This window comes from Perognathus longimembris, chromosome 10, assembly GCF_023159225.1.
Source record: "Perognathus longimembris pacificus isolate PPM17 chromosome 10, ASM2315922v1, whole genome shotgun sequence".
In the NCBI taxonomy this organism is placed as follows: Eukaryota; Metazoa; Chordata; class Mammalia; order Rodentia; family Heteromyidae; genus Perognathus; species Perognathus longimembris.
In genome coordinates this window covers 8,410,093-8,429,382 of record NC_063170.1, presented here as the reverse complement: position 1 = coordinate 8,429,382, position 19,290 = coordinate 8,410,093, and the positions used below count along the sequence as shown (strand labels likewise).

Below are 19,290 nucleotides of genomic sequence, written 5' to 3'. Positions count from 1 at the left end.
TTCTTGTTCTTATAAAACCTATTCTTTTAGTGGTTCCTGACTTGTGTATTCTGGGGATTACTTGAAAAATCAAGTATACATGAAGCATGCTTTGCAAACACATTTTTGCCTTGGCTTCTTCTTTAAGAAACCACCAGAGGGGAAGATAATTTTAGAACCTGTCTCAAAATATCTAGACTAGGATTTCCTTTGCATACCAAGCACTGCGGCTTGAAGAACTTCTCTAAGCCTGGTTCTAGTGCCTGACAGTTCTGAATGTCAGGTAGGTGCATTGGAAGAATGATAAAAAAGGAAAGTTCATTTTAGCCTGTGAGTTCCCACAGCTCTCCTCTCCCATGGCGTGGCACACGAAGCTCTGCAGCTCATGGACAGATAACACAGACTCACACTTCGAGGTCTGGTAGGGGCAGGAAGATTATGGAGGTCAAGAGACAAAGTGCATGGGGCAGGACAAGCTCACTCACATTCTGAATGAGCTGGAAGGTTAGCAGAGAGGACAAAGTGGATTCTGGGACAAGGGCGGCGGCAGCGGGGGGGGGGGGGCGCACAAGGCAGAAGAGAAATGCTCAGGGAAGGAGGAAGGGATAGAAGCACCAGGAAGGATAATGGAAGATACCGGAAGCTCCTTCAGTAGAGGCACAAACCATCCCCCCCCCCATCCCCAGGGCTGGAAGTGTTTGCCCCAGCTTTAGGCCCTTCCTCCTTAGCAGTCTTTGTGGTCCCAGGCCCAGCCCCTGGCTCCTTGGCATCTCCTGTTGGATTTCCCGTGAGACATTGCTGCTTGTGCTGCAGATCCAGGGACACAGGATGCAGGAAGGGTGGGTGGGATCTGTGCTGCGGCCTCTCAGACCTGGACACCCGAAATCCCTTTTGCTTTTTCCTTTGTGAATCTTCCAGCTTGGCCTGACCATGTGAGGGTCAAGCTAGGCTCTGTTAGGCATGGGTAAGTATGCTTGACCTGTTCAGACTGGGGGGGGGGGGGCTGTAATAAAGTTGGGGACAGCTGCCCATCATGCTGTTACAAGGTGCAGCAGGCAGTACTGGAACTGGAATGAGACTCCTGAGCGCAGTGGCGATTACCCCCTTTGCTATGGGTCTCCAAATGTGGACCAGGACCTCTTTGGTTGAAGCCAGGCCTTTTGACTTCCACTTGCTTCCTGATGGGAATCTACTCCTGCCTCACTCTCCTCAGATACCAAGATTTGTGGATGCTTGGTTCTTGTAGAAAGTGAGAAGAAAAGCAGGTGATATTTGCATGAACTTCACACATCGATCTGTCTACTTGATCTTCTCAAGGTGGCTTAACACCCCATGCAAATCGTTATTACGATATATTGTTTAGGGATTAATGACAGCCAGGAAGGAGGCAGGGAGGAGGTGGTAATGAGAGGCTGCCTTCCCCTGTGTCCTCGTGGTCAGGATGGGGTGAATTGGGCTGCCGCCTTCCCCTATGGAACCTGGGGTGCTGGGTGCTGCTTCTCCTCAGGCCTGACCCTGGTGGCTCTCAGGAGAAATCAGTGCAGCTCAATGGCAGAGATCTCTCACTAAATATGGTGGAGGTGGGGATGAGGGGACCAATGAGCAGAGCAGTCCCTGGTTCCAGAGCCCAGGTAGGAAGGGGCTGAAGCCCCAGCCAACTCCAGGCCTTCAGGAGGGCCGCCTGTGGGCTGGGCCCCTTCACCTTCTGCCTCTCCTCCAGTTCAGGACCATCTCCTGAGTGACAGCTGCCTCCCCGGACTGGGGGAAGCCGAAGGAGCCCCTGGGGTACAGGCTCCTGCCCCTTAGCGCCCTACAATCACCACCTCTGCCATGGCAGAACCATTAGCAGACAGGTTCCTCAAGTCATTCTAACAATACCCAGAGGCCAAGTAGCATTGCTGAGCATTGGAGGAAAGGTGCTCAGGGATCCTGAGATGACGCAGGTTTGTACCTTCCCCAGGATGGAACCTTAATCACGTGGTGGGGGGCAATTCTGGCCGCCCCACCTCTACCACTGGCACACAACACAGGAAGGAGGCTCCCTTTCCTCCAGCCCCGCGGGCCCATCCGCTCATCTCACTACCATGGACAGCGCCCCAAACACCCAGGGCAGGACAGATGATTGGAGATGGCTCCCAGTCACCAGAGAGAAGGTGTAACAAGTACAAACCTGCAAACTCTTTATTAAATTCTCCCATTTCATCTGTACAGAAAAAAATGCACATTATGTTCAGAATCTCAGTAACATCTCAAAATTACACAGCATGAACATGTAAAAACAAAGAACTGCTGGGATTTTATACATAGAAAGGAAACCCATTTACAAAAGAGGCTTGTTAATTGTACTTTTCTTTCTTTCTTTTAAAAAAAAAGTGAAAGAGGCCTAAGATCACTGCACGCCATGCAGTCTGCCTTGGGCCGGGCGGGCCGGGAGCAGCGGCTGGGAAGCCTCTGGCCGCACGCAAGGCTGCGAAACATCGAAACATCGTGGGACCTGTTGAGCCATCCAGCGGCCTGGCAGAGGGCCTCTGGGCTCCAGCCGTCACTTCCGGGACAGGGGAAGACAACACATGACGCAGAGGCATGGTGTGCACTTGCTCCTCGCCTGGGAGGCGGCCCTCTCCGGAGCTGAGGGGTGAGGAGGGGAAAGGAGACTTCACCAGGGCCTGTCGCCGCCTGCCTGGATCCCCGGGTCCCCACTGCAGTCTTGCTGGATGGCTGGGGGGGGGGGGGAAGAGTTGCCCCCAAGTTCACTCTGGGGAGGAAGGGGAATCTGGCTTCTAATCCAAGGGCCTTAGTAACATGTGCCCTGGTCGCTTGGGGTGGGCAAGTTGAAAGTGTCATCAGACAGATGGTGGCAAACCAGAGACAAATGAAGGAGGGAGAGGCCAGAACATCAGCTCGAGCCCCGGCCCTGTGGGAGCCAGAGCCACGTGACTGTGAGGTGACTCGAGAGAAGGGGCCCCGGGGGCCTAAGATTGGAACTCACCTCTCATTCTGTTAAACCACTTAGATGTACTTAGATGTGCCCAAGCAGCTGGAGGCCAGAGAGAATGTTTTGAGAATGCTCGAAGCCCTGAGCTTCGAACTTGCAAGAAGCCAATGTTCGAGTAAACATACAAAATTGCGCAGGAGTCAAAAAGCCTCCTCTCCCACTGGTGCTACGGCCAGGATCCAGGCTGCGGAGACCAGGTGTGCGGGCCACCTGCTGCCTCCTAGCGGTCTCCTAGGGGACGGGACGCTCCCAGGGGCGGGGAAGGACCGGGCGGGAGGGGCTCCTCTCAGAGGACTCGCAGTAAGGGGCATTTTGAGGACAGAAGTGGCATCATAAAGCTGGAGGTATGGAGGACAAGAGTTCCACAAATCACACAAAGAAGGGAGAACCTTCTTGGGGAACTTGAATGTCACCATTCACAACCCTCAGAACTCCCTTCCCTGTTTGTCTGATAAAATGTAAACGTAGACGTCCTTTCCATTGGATTTGTTTTCTAGCAGTTAACCTCAGGAAACAGGAAGACATGAAGTTGGACAGTATCTGCCACACCTTGCAGAAGTCAGGTCCCTGCGCCCTGCTCAACCCGGTCAGCCCAGCGGCTCAGCGCAGGATGATGAGCGCCGGGGTAGCTGCAAGCTCTCCCAGCACCGCTTCTGAGCGGCTCTGAGCCCCTGGAGCCCCAGAGCCGGAGGGCTACTGGGGACGCAGAGAACAAGGGCGCTCCCGGGAGCAGAAGCAAGCTTTTAGCATGGCCTCCCTGTCGTGTATCTTGCCAGCACACCTAGGCCAAGAACAAGAGCAGAGAAATCTAGAGATCGAGGGAAAGAGATGTTTTTGCTTACGGGGCTTTCCTTCTGTGGGAGAAACCCTGCTGAAGGAAGAAGGAGTCTTGTTCGTGGTTCCTGTCCAGACTGCTAACTTCCCATCCCAAATGCCCCCGGGTGGGCGCCTGGCTCAAGGAACCTGTGGAGGGTGACAGAGCACGGTGTCTAAGAGTCCACTCCACGAAAATGGCATCAGCTGGCAAAGCCAGATGCAAATGACCTTGCTATGGGCATTTCCAGGGCGTGCCGGGAGCCTCGGCCTTGCCCAAACCCACTCACTACTTGTATGCTTTATTTTTTGGGGGGGGAGAGGTGGTACTAGGGTTTGCACTCAGGGCCTTAAGTCAGTGCATTGACCAAACATGACTATTTCTAAATATGACAAACGTTCCAACAATCAACCAAGCTGTTTAAACCTTAAGATCTGCCACCAACATGTGATTTTCTATCAGTTTAGAAAGAAGGGAACCACAGAACTGCAAGGAGGAAGGCTGCAGAGACAACAGGAACAGCAGTTCCCACCCCAATCAATCCTGCAAGCCACACCCACTTCCTGGGGGCCTGGATCCCATCCGCTCTCTTCCAGAGCATCAAGCCCAGTGTCCCCCTGAGAAGCCCTGGGGGGAGGGAGCAGCAGGGCCAGCAGGGGGAGGGTGCGGCCAGCAGGCCGCAAGGCCAGCGGTTCAAGTCTCAAGGGACCGAGGAACAGTAGGCCAACTGCTGAGAATCAGGAAGACCCTATGAGCTGGGTGGAGGGGCAGGTTAGCCGCTTCTCCGGAGGACTGTACCCTCATCACTGAGCGGGGACACACAGCTGGCTTCTGGAACCCACTGCTACCGGGAAAGGTAGCAAAAGGAAGAAAAGAAGAAAACCACAGTATTCAAATGTACGTCAGTCAGGTTAGACAAGGAGTTCTCTAGACCAGCCGATCCACAAGCAACACAGCTCCGTGGAGCACACTCCAGGGAAGACAAACACCGCTCGGTTACTGCGCACGCGTGGACAGTGCAAATGGGAGGCGGGAGAAGAAAGGGCACCACAAGGGGCCTCATCTACACGGACAGTTTTAGGCACATGATTTATAATACTTTCTGGACATCTAACAGGTTAATAAAATATATATTATATAAATATATCTCCTACTGTACATGCTGCCCTCCTGTACAGCCACTGTGACGCCATGCCCAAACGTAAGCAAAGGTGAGCTAGCTGAACCTCCGTGCCTGGACTCCTTCCTCTGGGGCCTCAACTCTGTCAACTCCACACTGGGCGGTGCGGGAGATGGCCAGGAATGTTCCTCCCGTCACCCTTCCATCCCGACAAGGCTAACAAATCTCCAGCACACATTTAGCCAGGGCCTACTGGAGCGTGCACGTAGCCAATAGACAGACAAAAAGAGTGGGGAAACCCTTCGTCTTTGCCTGCTGTTACTTTCTACCTCCCTCCACACAGAGGCACAAAGGAGCGTGTGTGGAAAATGCTGGAAAGTGCTGGAGCGTGCAGACAGGCTGGGCTGCGCTGCGGTCACACCCCGCGTCCACCTAAGTCCTTACAGGCTCTTGTCTCTAGCTTGCTACTGTAGTCTGAGGAATAAAGCAAAGGGAACGGACTGTGGCTCCTTCCTCCCCACTGCCACCCCCAGGCTCACAGGCCCCTGCCCTGGCTGCGCTCCCTCGAGGCGGAGAGCTTCGAGAGTGACCCTGCCAGCGTTCCCGCGAGGCGGAGAGCTTCGAGAGTGACCCTGCCAGCGTTCCCGCGAGGCGGAGAGCTTCGAGAGTGACCCTGCCAGCGTTCCCGCGAGGCGGAGAGCTTCGAGAGTGACCCTGCCAGCGTTCCCGCGAGGCGGAGAGCTTCGAGAGTGACCCTGCCAGCGTTCCTGCGAGGCGGAGAGCTTCGAGAGTGACCCTGCCAGCGTTCCCGCGAGGCGGAGAGCTTCGAGAGTGACCCTGCCAGCGTTCCCGCGAGGCGGAGAGCTTTGAGAGTGACCCGGCCAGCGCTCCCACGAGGCGGAGAGCTTCGAGAGTGACCCTGCCAGCGCTCCCGCGAGGCGGAGAGCTTCGAGAGTGACCCTGCCAGCGCTCCCGCGAGGCGGAGAACTTCGAGAGTGACCCGGCCAGTCCTGGAGGGCGACAGGAAGACTGCCCTGCTTCACAGACGCCGCTGCTCCAGCGCCCACTTGCCCCCGGCGCGGGAAGGCTCCTGCCCCACTGCACTGTGGCGAGGTCACAGCAATACCTCCAGCCGCGGGCTTCGACCAGCACTGGCTCCTTTAGGGCGGCAGCTGGAAGGCATCGCTGCTTCGGCAGAAGCCAAAAGGACTCAAAGCAGTTTGATTAGTGTTTCCCATTGCTTGGTGAAGTCCCTGCCCCGACGCGGTCCACAGGAGCTTCTGGAAGATGGTCTGGACGCCCAGTGATCACGTTCTGGGCATATGCATTCCCTCCGATTCCTGCCTTCATTTGACACAGTCACGTGGAAGAAAGAACTCCGCTGCCCAAGTCAAGCCCGGAGGAGATGTGCTACTATATACATTTTTTCCTTCCTTTAAAAATTTTTGTTTTTGGTGTTTTTTTCCCTTGTTTTTGATTTTTTTAAAAGCATTTTGAGTTGCAGGTCAGGTGTTGGTTCTGGAAGTACTGTAGTTCTGTTGGTATGAGAGAGATGTTCTACCGGCAGGTAAACCCAAGTTCGCCGACAAAGGCCACCACCAAAGTGACCAGCTGACACTGCACAGACGGCTGGGAGGAGGACACCGTGGGCGTGGCCAAGTCTGGACGGGACAATGCAGTGGGCACCTGCTGCTGCTCTATTGTGGGTGTTGGTGCCACCTCTTAGGAGGGCAAGGTGAGGGTATGCTATACAGGAAGGCTATACAGACCGGGCACTGGATAGGTAGTTCCTTTGGTGGTCACGGTGGCTCTACCTGTCCTTGAGCTCTCGTGTCACACGCTTGGTGATCCGTCCACACATCAGGCCGATCAGAAACAATATGCAGATGCTCCCACTGATCACAGAGAGGATGTAGTTCTTAGATGGGGATGTCATCACTTGCATGGCCAGGTCAGAGAAGCCATCTGCAGGGGCCACCTGGAAGAAGACAGCGTTGTGACCCTTCAGAGAGCTGGGCAGCGGGATTGCTTGGTCTAACCTGTCCCCTCAATGATTAGTTTATGGGATTTCTTTTGGGGGATGAAACAAGAAAGTCAACAGGCTACAACTCCTTTCCTGATCACAGAACTGTATTGTGTCTGCTGAACAAAATTATGAACAGAAAACTACGAAGGCAAGTGATCACCCCCACTTCCTGGGCAAACCAGTTCAGTGGGAACACCTTGTTACTCCACAGTAGCAACGAAGACCCTGTGGCAGGGCGCCATGCAGCAGGTATACAACTTACACGAGGCCAGCGGTTCTCATATACCTTGCTATGTTGTAAAATCATTTATATTTTTGGCAGGCTTGGGGGCTGTCCCTGAACCTTTTTGTGTTTAAGGCTAGTGCCCTACCACTTGGGCCACAGTGTCACATCCAGCTTTTCTGAATAGTTTATTGGAGGTAAGCATCTCACAGACTTAGCTGGGGGTGCTGGAGGCTCACGCCTGTAATCTTAGCTACTTAGGAGGCTGAGATTGGAGGTTCACAGTTCAAAGCCAGTTCAGGCAGGAAAGTCTGTGAGACTATCTCCAATTAACCACAAGAATACTAGGGCACTGTGGCACTGTGAAGTGGCACTGTGGCTCAAGTGGTAGAGCTCTAGCCTTGAGCTGAAGAGATCAGGGACAGAGCCCAGGCCCAGAGTTCAAGCCTATGACTGTAAAAAGAAAAAAAAAAAAGTCTCAGATTTTTCTGCCTGGGCTGGCTTCCCACCATGATCCTTAGATCTCAGCCTCTTGAGCAGCTAGGATTAGAAGCGCGAGCCACTGGTGCCCAGCTTATATACTTTCTTAAAATACAAAAGTAAAGGCTAGGCTGGGAATGTAACTTAGTGGTAGAGTGCTTGCCTAAGCATGGGGTTTGATTCCTCAATACCACATAAACAGAAAACGCCAGAAGTAGCACTGTGGTTTCAGTGGTAGAGTGCTAACTTTGAGCAAAAGAAATCAGGAACAGTGCCCAGGCCTTGAGTTCAAGCCCCAGGTCTGACCAAAAAAAAAAAAGAAAGAAAGAAAGAAAGAAAAGGCTATTGCATGTATCCTTATCTTGATATTATATACACACCACTATGGTGAGAGAATTCCTTAGATCAAAAACAAGAAGCAGCTGGGTACCGGTGGCTCACACCTATAAACTTAGCTACTCAGGAAGCTGAGATCTGAGGATTGCTGTTCAAAGCCAGCCTGGGCAGAAAAGTCCATGAGACTCTTATCTCTAATCTCCAGAAAACTGCAAGTGTTGCTGTGGCTCAAGTGGTAGAGTGCTAGCCTTGAGCTCAAGAGCTCAGGAACAGCAACCAGACCATGAGTTCAAGCCCCAGGACAAACAAAACACCAAGATGTAATTAGTAGAACTCTATGGTAGCTGGCAGTGTCACACAGCACCAACAGGTGTAGCTTTTCTGCTCCATAGCTACTTTATTTACTTATTTATTTGGCAATACTATGTTTTGAACTCAAGGCCTTGCACTTGCTGGATAGGTCTATCTCTATCTGGAGACATGCTTTTAAATGACAAGGTTTTTCTTTTTTGTTTTTGTGCTGGTACCAGGCCTTGAACTCTGGGCCTCATACTCTTACTTAGCTTCTTATCATGGCTGGCACTTTACCACCTGAGCTACAGCTCCAGTCCAGGTTTTCTTTTGCCAGGTAATTGGCAATAGGCCCATGAATATTTCTGGTCAGGCTGGCTACTAACCATGATCCTCAGATCTCACCCTTCTAGGTAGCTAGGATTACAGACACAAGCCAGTAACAAAGCTGGGAGCCCGGGTGGAATCTGACCCAGAGGCAGCTTGGCTGCTCCTAGCCACCCTGTCATCAGAAGAGACCTAGGAAATATGACAATGAGATCTGAGACCCACACCTGCCAACACAGAACAACCCGTGAGTCATTCTGAGTCATGCTGCGGCAGCCTGCAGCAGCTCAGAGAGGAAAGCAGCAGGGAGAAGGCCTCTGTAGACCTGCTGGGGTGTCTGTGAACGCAGAGCTCCACTGGCCAACTGTTTCCGCGGAAGGAGGAGCAGGAAAGAGCGTGAGGTCGTGAGAGCTGAGATCCCCTTTCGGCAGTGGGGAGGTCAGTCCTGGCCATGCCTCACAGAGACGGTCTGGTGCAAGGGAGCAAGGCAGCTCCAGGTTCATAGCTAGCCAAGGGATTTTTTTTTTCTTTTTTTGCCAGTCCTGGGCCTTGGACTCAGGGCCTGAGCACTGTCCCTGGCTTCTTTTTACTCAAGGCTAGCACTCTACCTCTTGAGCCACAGCGCCACTTCTGGCTTTTTCTGTTTATGTGGTACTGAGGAATCCACCCCAGGGCTTCATGTATGCAAGGCAAGCACTCTACCCCCTAGGTCACATTCCCAGCCCTAGCCAAGGAATTTTAAGACGCACTGGCTGTTCTTCCTAGACTTCTAGCAAGGGCAAGACCAATGAAGTATATCACAGAGACTAGAAACTGACAGGAGATGGCCAGAGCCTCTTGGCATTTACCTTTGCTGCGTAACTCCACATTTCAATCCGGTCATTGAGGCGCTTTTTACACTCGGGCTGTAACCTCACCCGCTTATCCTCCAGGGCCTCCATTAGGCAGGACATTTCTGTGGCAGTAAACAGAGAAGAAAGGTCTGTAACCATACAGAACAGACTTTACATTTGGACTTACTTGACAATTTTGGTAAAGCTGGGGAGGGTATCCAAGAATATACTGGAGAACTCAGACTTCTGAGTTAAATATAGTCTAGTAAACACCACTCAAGACCCACCATGGTGAAGACGGATGTCAGTGTTGGCTGTCCAGTACGGCTCTTATGTTCAATGGGCAAGCCTGGCTCACAATAAGCCTCTTCATCCTCCTGGGTTCCAGGAGTAGAACTCCTGGTAGCTTGCAGTGTCAGACACAGAACCAATAGGTTTGTGGGTACACACAAAGCTTTTCTTCTCCATAGTGACTTTATTAACTTCTTATTTGGCAGTACTATGGGCCATGTTATTTAAGAACATGCTCATTCGGCCCCTGGGGAAGTGTAACTGGGCGTGGACCTTTACTTCCATGACAAATAGCTAAGTCAGTTCAAATCTTGCAAGATTATTCCTAAACCGATTACGCCACAAAGGACTAATCTCCACAGCATCAATCAGGCTTCCAGGGGATGTTGTCTATGGCTAGCCTATATTCACAGAACAGAGAGAGTAGCAGCAACTCATGTCTGGGATCGAGTCTTAACTCTCCTGGGAAGTTCACACGGGCTCAGAGTGAACCAACACAAGTGACTTACGACGCCCACGGCCAGGGGTGATGGCGGCACAGTGGTGCTTAATGTCCAGGGCACAGGCTGTGTGGAGAACTGGGTCCACAAAGATGTCGGCTTTGCTTTCCTTCAGCATGTTTAGGACTTCCTGGAAAGGGAAGGTCATTGTGGAGAGAACTCTTACAGAGAAAATGTAGCAGTCATACTGTCCATAAATACTTTACAACAAGCAAACAGGTCAATGGGGGAAGGTTGAGGGTTCACTGCTACTCAGGGATAGGTGACAGGGCCACAGTGCCTGCAAGGCGGCTTCTCAAATCCAATCTAACGGCCTCTAGGGGTTCACTGTATAAGCAAAGTATATACGTGGTCAGACATCTAGAATTCTGATGTGCCACATTATTTAAAGTACCTGTTAGTACTTTATTTTTGCCAGTCATGGGGCTTGAACACAGGGCCTGGGTGCTGTCCCTGAGCTTTTTGCTCAAGGCTAGTGCTCTATCACTTGAGCCACAGCTCCATTTCTGGCTTTTTTGGGTGGTCAATTGGCGATGAGAGTCTCATGGACTCTCCTGCCTGGACTGGTTTTGAACTATGATCCTCACATCTCAACCTCCTGAGGAGCCACCAGCACCCGGCAAGGACACTGTTTTGCTGGGGAACGGAGTAGGTGAGAAAAAGAAAAGAAAAAGGAGAGAAAAGGAAGTGCAAAAGGGAGGGATAAGATGGTTACCTTTTTACACATTTCTGTTTTGATCTTGAGCAGGTTGACCTTGAGGCACTCCTCTACTTGACCTGTCTGCTCCTGGGCTGCTGCTTCTTCAGCACACAGACTGGCAATCTGTCCAGAAGACACAAGAAAACCAAGACAAAGAGAGTAAACAGGGTGGCTGATACTATCAAAGAGGAGGATTGCGGATGTGAGGTAAGCCTGTAAGACTGTTAAAAAACAAAACCAAACCAAAAAATAAGAATCAATAACAATAGCAAGTCCAGAAAAGATGATTCTGGTATTCCGGTTAATCAGTCCTGACTAGGCAGGTTGGCGCAGTCCCAGCTCTGGCCTACTGCTGCCTGACTATTCACCTATCACCAGACACCTGGGCTCTAAACATGTTCATGATCCTCCCACAGGAGTGCCCAGCGCTTAACTCAGCAGCTTCCTGGAGGGATGTGTGCTTCTCCTGGCGGAGTAGAAGGTTAGGACATACATGTATCTCTATGCTGTCAACTAGGAGACTGGAGCGAGATTGTCACGAAGACGGCTACTCCATCTCCACAGGCGGAAGGTTATACGGCCAAATAAAATACTAAAAGCAAATGCTTGGTATTTACAGAATTCAGGCTCACAAATTGGCTGCATGTGACACATGGACACACACACTCACATTCATTCACAAAAGCCTGTAAGTGAAGATAACAACCTCTGGACAACTTTATGAGTAAGCTCTGCAACATCGTTAGCTCATTTCCTAAAATTGAGATACGTTGAACAAGGTTCTTCACATGGACTTTTCTATGACACCAAATAATTTCTAAAGAGAAGCACTTTCTAAGAGCTATTTTGAGAGCATTTGCATTTTTCTGGCAAGCGTCAGCTCTCCTTCTTCTTCTCTTATCACAGAATAAGAAGGAAAGAACCAATGTGGAATTCATTCTAAAACTGTTCAACAGAGAAACATGTAGAACCAACACTGCAAAGTGAGAGACTAACACAGAGTTCAGTTCACTGACACAGAGAATCTGGGTCTCAGACAACTGACCTGCAACTATGGGCCGGCAACTCACCACCAGTTCAAGGCTAACAGGCAGAAAAGTACAGTAAGGAACCTTTCTCTCTTGCTGGGCACTGGTGGCTCATGCCCATAATCCTAGCTACTCAGGAGGCTGAGATCCAAGGACTTAGGCTCAAAGCCAGCCTGGGCAGGAAAGTCCATGAGGCTTTATTTTTAATAAACTACTTAGAAAAGGCTGGAAGTGGCACTGTAGATCAAGTGGTAGAGCACTAGCCTTGAGTAAAACAAGCTCACAGACAGCATTCAGGACCAGAGTAAAGCCTCAGGACCGGCAAAAAAAAAAAAAAGAATGGTTCTCCAATCCCGCATTCTCTGAGCAGCTCCGTCCACCCCCGGGTCTGCCCCGCACCCTACCTCATCTGAGCAGTGTAACTGCAGCTGAGGGTCCAGGCGGTAATCCAGAGCCGACTCCTGGATGATGATGCGAATCTGGTCCTCACAGTCAGAAGACAGGCGCTATATGTAGCAAAGGGAGAACAATGAGCTCACCAGAAAACATCAGATTCTATTTGTCCCCCTAGTCTCAGGTTTGGGAAGGCATGACAAAGGTCTTGGAAGAACAGGAGTAAGGTAGGGACTCCACAGAGGAAAATGCCCAGGGGAAAAAGTAACTCCAGGAAAACATCTCCTCAGAGAAGCCACCAGCTTACCTGGTCAGCGTATCTCAACTTGAGGCATGAGATGACTTGGCCCTCCAGCTCTGAGTCATCCTTGGCCTTGGACAGGATACCGTGACAGAATTTAGGAATGTCAGCTTTACAGGCTTTCCTTAGCACAGGGTTTAAGCGGTAATCTGAAACAGAAACAGTCAACACACGATGAGATATCCCACTTGGAAACTGTCACACATTTTGAGGAGTCCATCTCTAAAAGGTGAATGTTAGGTCAATGGCCGTGACAACCATGACTGGTACCATTGCTTTATTCCCCCAGGTAGGTAGCTACTGAGTTTCTACTGTGCCAGCTCTTTTTATTCTTGTTTGAAGACAGGATCTTACCCAGTAGCCCAAAATGGCCCTGAAATTTTGATTCTCCTGCCTCAGCCTCCCAAATGATGGAATCACAGACAAGTACCACCACACTTGGCTCTCCGCTGTTGTTAGTCAGTAATGTGTGCTGGTGTTTGAGCCCCTATGCAGGGCTAGGACATCCTTTTACTCTTTAGTAGCTATGTATGGATTTATAGCTAAATATTAAAAAAAAAACAAACAAGTAGATACCAGCAATTCTGTCCATAATAATAAACATTTCTGAAAACATCAACAAAGAAATAATGCCACACACTGTTTACCCATTAAGCTAAAAGGTCTACCAACTGAGAGCTAGTTTCTATGTTCTAAAAAAAATTACCTCTTCATTCTGCCGTACTCACAAAGTTCTATTAAATCTCCAGACTTCTCTTTCCAAGAAGCTCTAGCCCTGATTCTTTTTGTGTTTTTCAACAGTTGTCCAGTTGCTCGGGCTCTTCTTTTCCCTGACTTTCATGTCATTTTTTCCTGCATACTTTTCAAAGGAGGAGGAAAAAACTCCGCTTATATCCAGACTCTTCTCCTAAAAATCAGGCACTGGTAGCTGGACACCAGTGGCTCACACCTATATTCTAAGCTACTCAGAAGGCTGAGATCTGAGGATCACAGTTCAAAGCCAGCCCAGGCAGGAAAGTCTATGAGACTATTATCTCCAATTAACCACCAGTAAACCAGAAGTGGCACTGTGGCTCAAAGTGGTAGAGTGCTGGACTTGAGTGAAAAAGCTGAGTTCAAGCCAACTGACAAAACAAAAACAACAACAAAACCCCCAAAACCCAGGCACTGGTGCCTCACACATATAATCCTAGCTACTCAAGAGGCTGAAATCTTAGGATTGTTGTTTGAAGCCAGATTGGGTAGGAAAGTCGTGAGACATTTACTTCTAGTTAACCAACACAAACCTGGAAGAGAGTTTATTGCTCAAGTGGTAGAAGACTAACCTTGAGCCAAAAAGTTCAGGGACAACACCCAGGCCCTGGTTTCAAGCCCCAGGACTGGTACCAAAAAAAAAAAAAAAAAAAAATCCATGGTTGGCAAAGCACCAGTACTTTTTTTTTTTTTTTTTTTTTGCCAGTCCTGGGCTTTGGACTCAGGGCCTGAGCTCTGTCCCTGGCTTCCTTTTGCTCAAGGCTAGTACTCTGCCTCTTGAGCCACGGGGCCACTTCTGGCCTTTTCTATATATGTGGTGCTGAGGAATCGAACCCAGGACTTCATGTATACGAGGCAAACACTCTTGCCACTAGGCCATATTCCCAGCCCCGCACCAGTACTTTTAATTGGGTAAATAATTGCATGTGCACTCAATGTCACTTAGGCTATATTCAGTGGACCAGGAGAGAGCGGACAGCTGTGCAGGACGGTACCTGTGTTCTGAGTGATCTGGCGTTTGGTAATCATCTGTTTGCACTTGGGATCCATCAGTTCACTGTTTTTGTTTTGCTTCAAGCACTGCAACATGGTTTTAGAATCTGCTTCTGGACAGAACCTCTGCAAAACATCAAGGTTTTAGGAAAACAGCCCCCCAATTTGGCAACCCATCTGTGACCACTCTTCTATCAGAGAGCTCATGAATGAAGTAACATGAAGGCAGCATCATTTGGAATAGCTATAAGCCTGAGGAACTGTCCAGCCCCAAGTTCCCTTGCTTTATTCATTCTATACTGTAATCTCACATTTCTTTCACTACTTCTTTGGGATCTAATTTTTTTATTAGACTGATTCCTGCTGGTAAGGCAATGCTGAATTACATGTCATCTCATGAGCATAATTACTACTTGAATAGAACACTGTACCAGGTGACCATCTGAGGTCAAGCCCCGGGCTGGCAAGGTGTCTTAGTGGTAGAATGCTCACCTACCAAGGTCAAGCCTCATCTACCTCAGCCCAGTGGGAAAACCTGGGACTTACTCTCCATCGATGGGAACAGGAATGCAGGGTAATGATTTATTTGGCTCATCTGTGTTGTTTTTTTTTGTGCTGGGACTGAGGCTTGAACTCAGGGCCTGGGCACTGTCCCTCAACTTTTTTTCCTAAAGTAGTAACCAAGGCACTACCACTTAAGCTTACAGCTCCACTTCTGGATTTCTGGTGGTTAACTGAAGGTTAGAGTCTCATGGGCTTTCAATTTTCACATCTCAGCCTCCTGAGCAGCTAGGATTATAGGCCCGAGTCACTGGCACCTGGCCTGGTTCATCTTTTATTGAGATGGAGTTTCACTATATACTTCAGGCTGCCTTAAACTCATTATGTATCCCAAGCTGGCCTCTAACTCTGCTCCTCCTGCCTCAGCCTCTCTAGTGCTGGGATTATAGCTATGTACCACCATGCTGGTTCCATCTGGCTCATCTTAATCTCAGGGAGCTGTAATATTAAACACTCTATACTTACTGCTGCCTTTTAGAGGCTCAGTTTGAGATGAGTAATTAACTCCACCTCTATTTAATTCAAGTTAAGACATTTCAACACTAAGCCTCCTTCCCAACTCTCTGAAGCACACGTGACTGCAGGATGTATCAGCATGTTAACGTGAGGATGAGAATGCTGATTTGTTCTCGAGTAAGAACCTGACTTTTTCATATGAATCCATTGTACCAGACCCCCCTAGAGATTTACTTTTTATTTTTTCCACTGCTGGTTCTGAAGCCTGAACTTAGGGGCTGGGTGTTGTCTCTGAGGTTTCCCCCCAACCCCACCCTCAAGTCTAATGCTCTATCACTTGAAATGCAGCTTTACCTCTCGCTGTTCTGGGTGGTAATTGGAGAGAAGAGTCTCGTGGATATTTGAACTGTGATCTTCAGAGTAGCTAAGGATTATAATTATGAGCCACCGGTATCTGGCTAGTTATATTTTTGTCGGTTGTCATGAGGCCTGCGTACTGTCCCTGAGCTCTTCAGCTCAAGGCTAGCACTCTACCACTTTGAGTCACAGCACCATTTCCAGTTTTCTGGCAGTTTTTTTTTTTTTTTTTTTTTTTGGCCAGTCCTGGGGCTTGGACTCAGGGCCTGAACACTGTCCCTGGCTTCTTCTTGCTCAAGGCTAGCACTCTGCCACTTGAGCCACAGCGCCACTTCTGGCCATTTTCTGTATATGTGGTGCTGGGGAATTGAACCCAGGGCCTCGTGTATACGAGGCAAGCACTCTTGCCACTAGGCCATATCCCCAGCCCCCAGTTTTCTGGTAGTTAATGGGAGATCAGAGTTTCATGGTCTTTCCTGCCTGGGCTGGCTTTGAACCACAATCCTCAGATCTCAGCCTTCTGAGCAGTAGGATTATAGCACGAGCCACCAGTACCCAGCTACCTTGCTAATTATTAACTTTTAACACTGAACATTCTCTTTAGGATTTATTTATTTTTAATTTTTATTATTATTATTATTTTGGCCAGTCCTGGGCCTTGGACTCAGGGCCTGAGCACTGTCCCTGGCTTCTTTTTGCTCAAGGCTAGCAATTGAGCCACAGCACCACTTCTGGCCATTTTCTATATATGTGGTGCTGGGGAATCAAACCCAGGGCTTCATGTATACGAGGCAAGCACTCTACCACTAGGCCATATTCCCAGCCCCTTTAGGATTTATTTGAAAGGGTGCGAACAACATTTTATTTTAAAAGAAGGCTGAAATAAGGAGTTGGAACTTTATATTGGATTTCTTTGTGTATGTGGGCAGATCAAGGAACTCCTGAGAACATTTACTGGAAGACTAAATGAAGCAAAAGAACTTGTAGAACAGAAAAATCTTGAGTGCTGGAGAGGATCTGACTGGGACCAGCTGATGTCTTTCTCGGCACCTTCAAAACCATTCCTGTACACAATGGACATCTATTTATTGTGCCTCAGGTCCAAGTGAGATCAATCATCTCAGCTCTGAGGTTTTCTAACCAAAGTCGGCATTAGCATTGCTTGTAAACAAGTGAGATCAATCATCTCAGCTCTGAGGTTTTCTAACCAAAGTCGGCATTAGCATTGCTTGTAAACAGTCTGTGGCTCCAACCCCAGAGTTCCTGACTCAGCACACCAGGTACAGCGCAGGAATCTAAGTTGCCCGCTGATGCTGTTGGCCTTGGAGCAATACTTGGAGAACAACAGATCTGACAGTGTTTCACTGAGGTTCATTCTGTTGTTTTCACTTAAGTGGTACTCACTCCTTACCTTTATCATCTGCTTGCAGACTCGCATGAGAGTGTAGTCTAGCTCTGGGTCCATCATTTCTGTTTCCTGCAGCTTAAATACTTTCTGGTGGCAACGAGGACTTAGCTGCTTCTTGTTCTCTTTCAGACATTCAATAATCTAGGATGTAAAGTTATGGCCACGTATGAGTATGTGTCAGGGATTGACAGTACATTTATTTTTTTATTTTTTATTTTTTGCCAGTCCTGGGTCTTGGACTCAGGGCCTGAGCACTATTCCTGGCTTCTTTTTGCTCAAGGCTAGCACTCTACCACTTGAGTCACAGTGCCACTTCTGGCCTTTTCTATATATGTGGTGCTGAGGAATCAAACCTAGGGCTTCATGTATACGAGGCAAGCACTCTTGCCACTAGGCCATATTCCCAGCCCCGACAGTACATCTATTTTGATTGAGGCACTTGGTTCTGAGTCCATGACCGTCTTTTTTTCTTTTTCTTTTTTTTTTTGGCCAGTCCTGGGCCTTGGACTCAGGGTCTGAGCACTGTCCCTGGCTTCCTTTTTGCTCAAGGCTAGCACTCTGCCATTTGAGCCACAGCGCCATTTCTGGCCGTTTTCTGTATATGTGGTGCTGGGGAATTGAACCCAGGGCCTCATGTATACGAGGCGAGCTCTCTCGCCACTAGGCCATATCCCCAGCCCCCCGTCTTTTTTTCTACCCAACTATCTTTTATTTTTAATTCCAAGGCAACAGGAACTTCCCCACCAGGAAGAATTATACTTGAGTCACAAGCTTAGGGTCAATAGCAACCCATGTAGTATTAAAAATTCAGGCTGACTAGCAGGCTGTACCTGGAGCCTAATGGGAAGGGAACCCATACAGGTTTATTTCTTCTGCCTTCTTAATCCATTCCTTATTAGGATTTCACTGAAAGCATACATTAGGCTCTGTATTTGCCTAGAGCAGTAACCCGGATTTGACAGGAGGCATAAGTCAGAAGATTCAGTTCAACTCACCATATGCCACAAGAGAATAGACTAGATGTGAGGTATGAGTCAGACCCAATCGTTAGCCTGGACAAATACTCTGTCACAGGGAAAATGACAAGTAACTGATAGAAAAAATGAGTGGTAATATGAAAAGCATAAAATGTCACAAGTCCGGTTTTAAGATAGCCAATTAAGTATATGCTGAAACCTTTTCTTCCCTACACTGAACACTCAGATGTTATAGAAAACATAAAGAAGCAGTTGGAAAGCTGTGGCATGAAGTCATGAGACTGATGAAAGTTCTCAAGGAACAACTTGGAACCACCAACTAGTCACAGCACACTAATACCTTAAGAAAGATGATAAATAAGGACTCAAAACAGTGGAGAAAAGCATAAATCAAAACAAAAATTGAGGCGGGTGCTGGAGGCTCGTGTCTGTCTACTCTGGAGGCTGAGATCTGAGGATCATGGTTCAAAGCCAGCCTGGCTGGACAGGAAAGTCTGTGAAACTCTTATCTCCAATTAACCACCTGAAAACCAGATGTGGCGCTGTGGCTCAAACTGGGAGAGCAATAGCCTAAAGCAGAAAAGCTCAAGCACTTGGGCCCTGAGTTCAAACCCTACGACTGACAAAACAATTTAAAAATATATTATCTCCAGAACAATACAGAAGGAAATAGTAAACAAGAATCAAGAATAGGTAGTTATGAAAGGAACCACCTAGGGGCCTAGGAAATGAAAAATACAAAGCCCCGTGGATGAATTCTTTAAAGAATGGACAGTACTGAAGAATGCATGATTAAGCTGGGTATCAGAATTGTACAATTACCTCAACTGTAGTACAAAGTAACAAAATGTGAAACAGATGAAAGAAAAAGTTAAGAGGCATAGAGGACTTGGAAGATCAAGAAGAAAAAGGAAAGCAATATTTCAAAGAACAGTGGGAGAATTTCCCAGAACTGAAGAAAACATGAATTTTAAGACTGAAAGAGCCAATTAAACAGAAAAACTAGTCTACAGAAATGGATTAAGTATAAAGAAATTAAAATCAAACTGAGCCAGACTTTGCATTGGCAATAGTAGTAAAAGATAGTGAAGAAATTACTGTAGAGCTAAAGCACCATGACAGTGCCCTTGGTAAATGAGTAGCCAGAG

At 48.6% G+C, this 19,290-nt stretch overlaps 1 protein-coding gene across 1 annotated transcript in view; it reads right to left on the bottom strand.

The window, feature by feature from the left end:
* Positions 1-5,878: 5,878 nt before the first annotated feature.
* Glg1 (golgi glycoprotein 1) overlaps positions 5,879-19,290 on the bottom strand; it is an 84,071-nt gene continuing 70,659 nt past the window's right edge. The window contains exons 19-26 of the mRNA XM_048355128.1: positions 17,169-17,306; positions 14,386-14,509; positions 12,644-12,786; positions 12,348-12,449; positions 10,931-11,038; positions 10,225-10,345; positions 9,440-9,546; positions 5,879-6,886 (exon numbers count right to left, since the gene is read on the bottom strand). Coding sequence (XP_048211085.1) covers positions 6,719-6,886; positions 9,440-9,546; positions 10,225-10,345; positions 10,931-11,038; positions 12,348-12,449; positions 12,644-12,786; positions 14,386-14,509; positions 17,169-17,306 — 1,011 coding nt within the window. The 3' untranslated portion in view covers positions 5,879-6,718. The remainder of the gene's footprint in view (positions 6,887-9,439; positions 9,547-10,224; positions 10,346-10,930; positions 11,039-12,347; positions 12,450-12,643; positions 12,787-14,385; positions 14,510-17,168; positions 17,307-19,290) is intronic.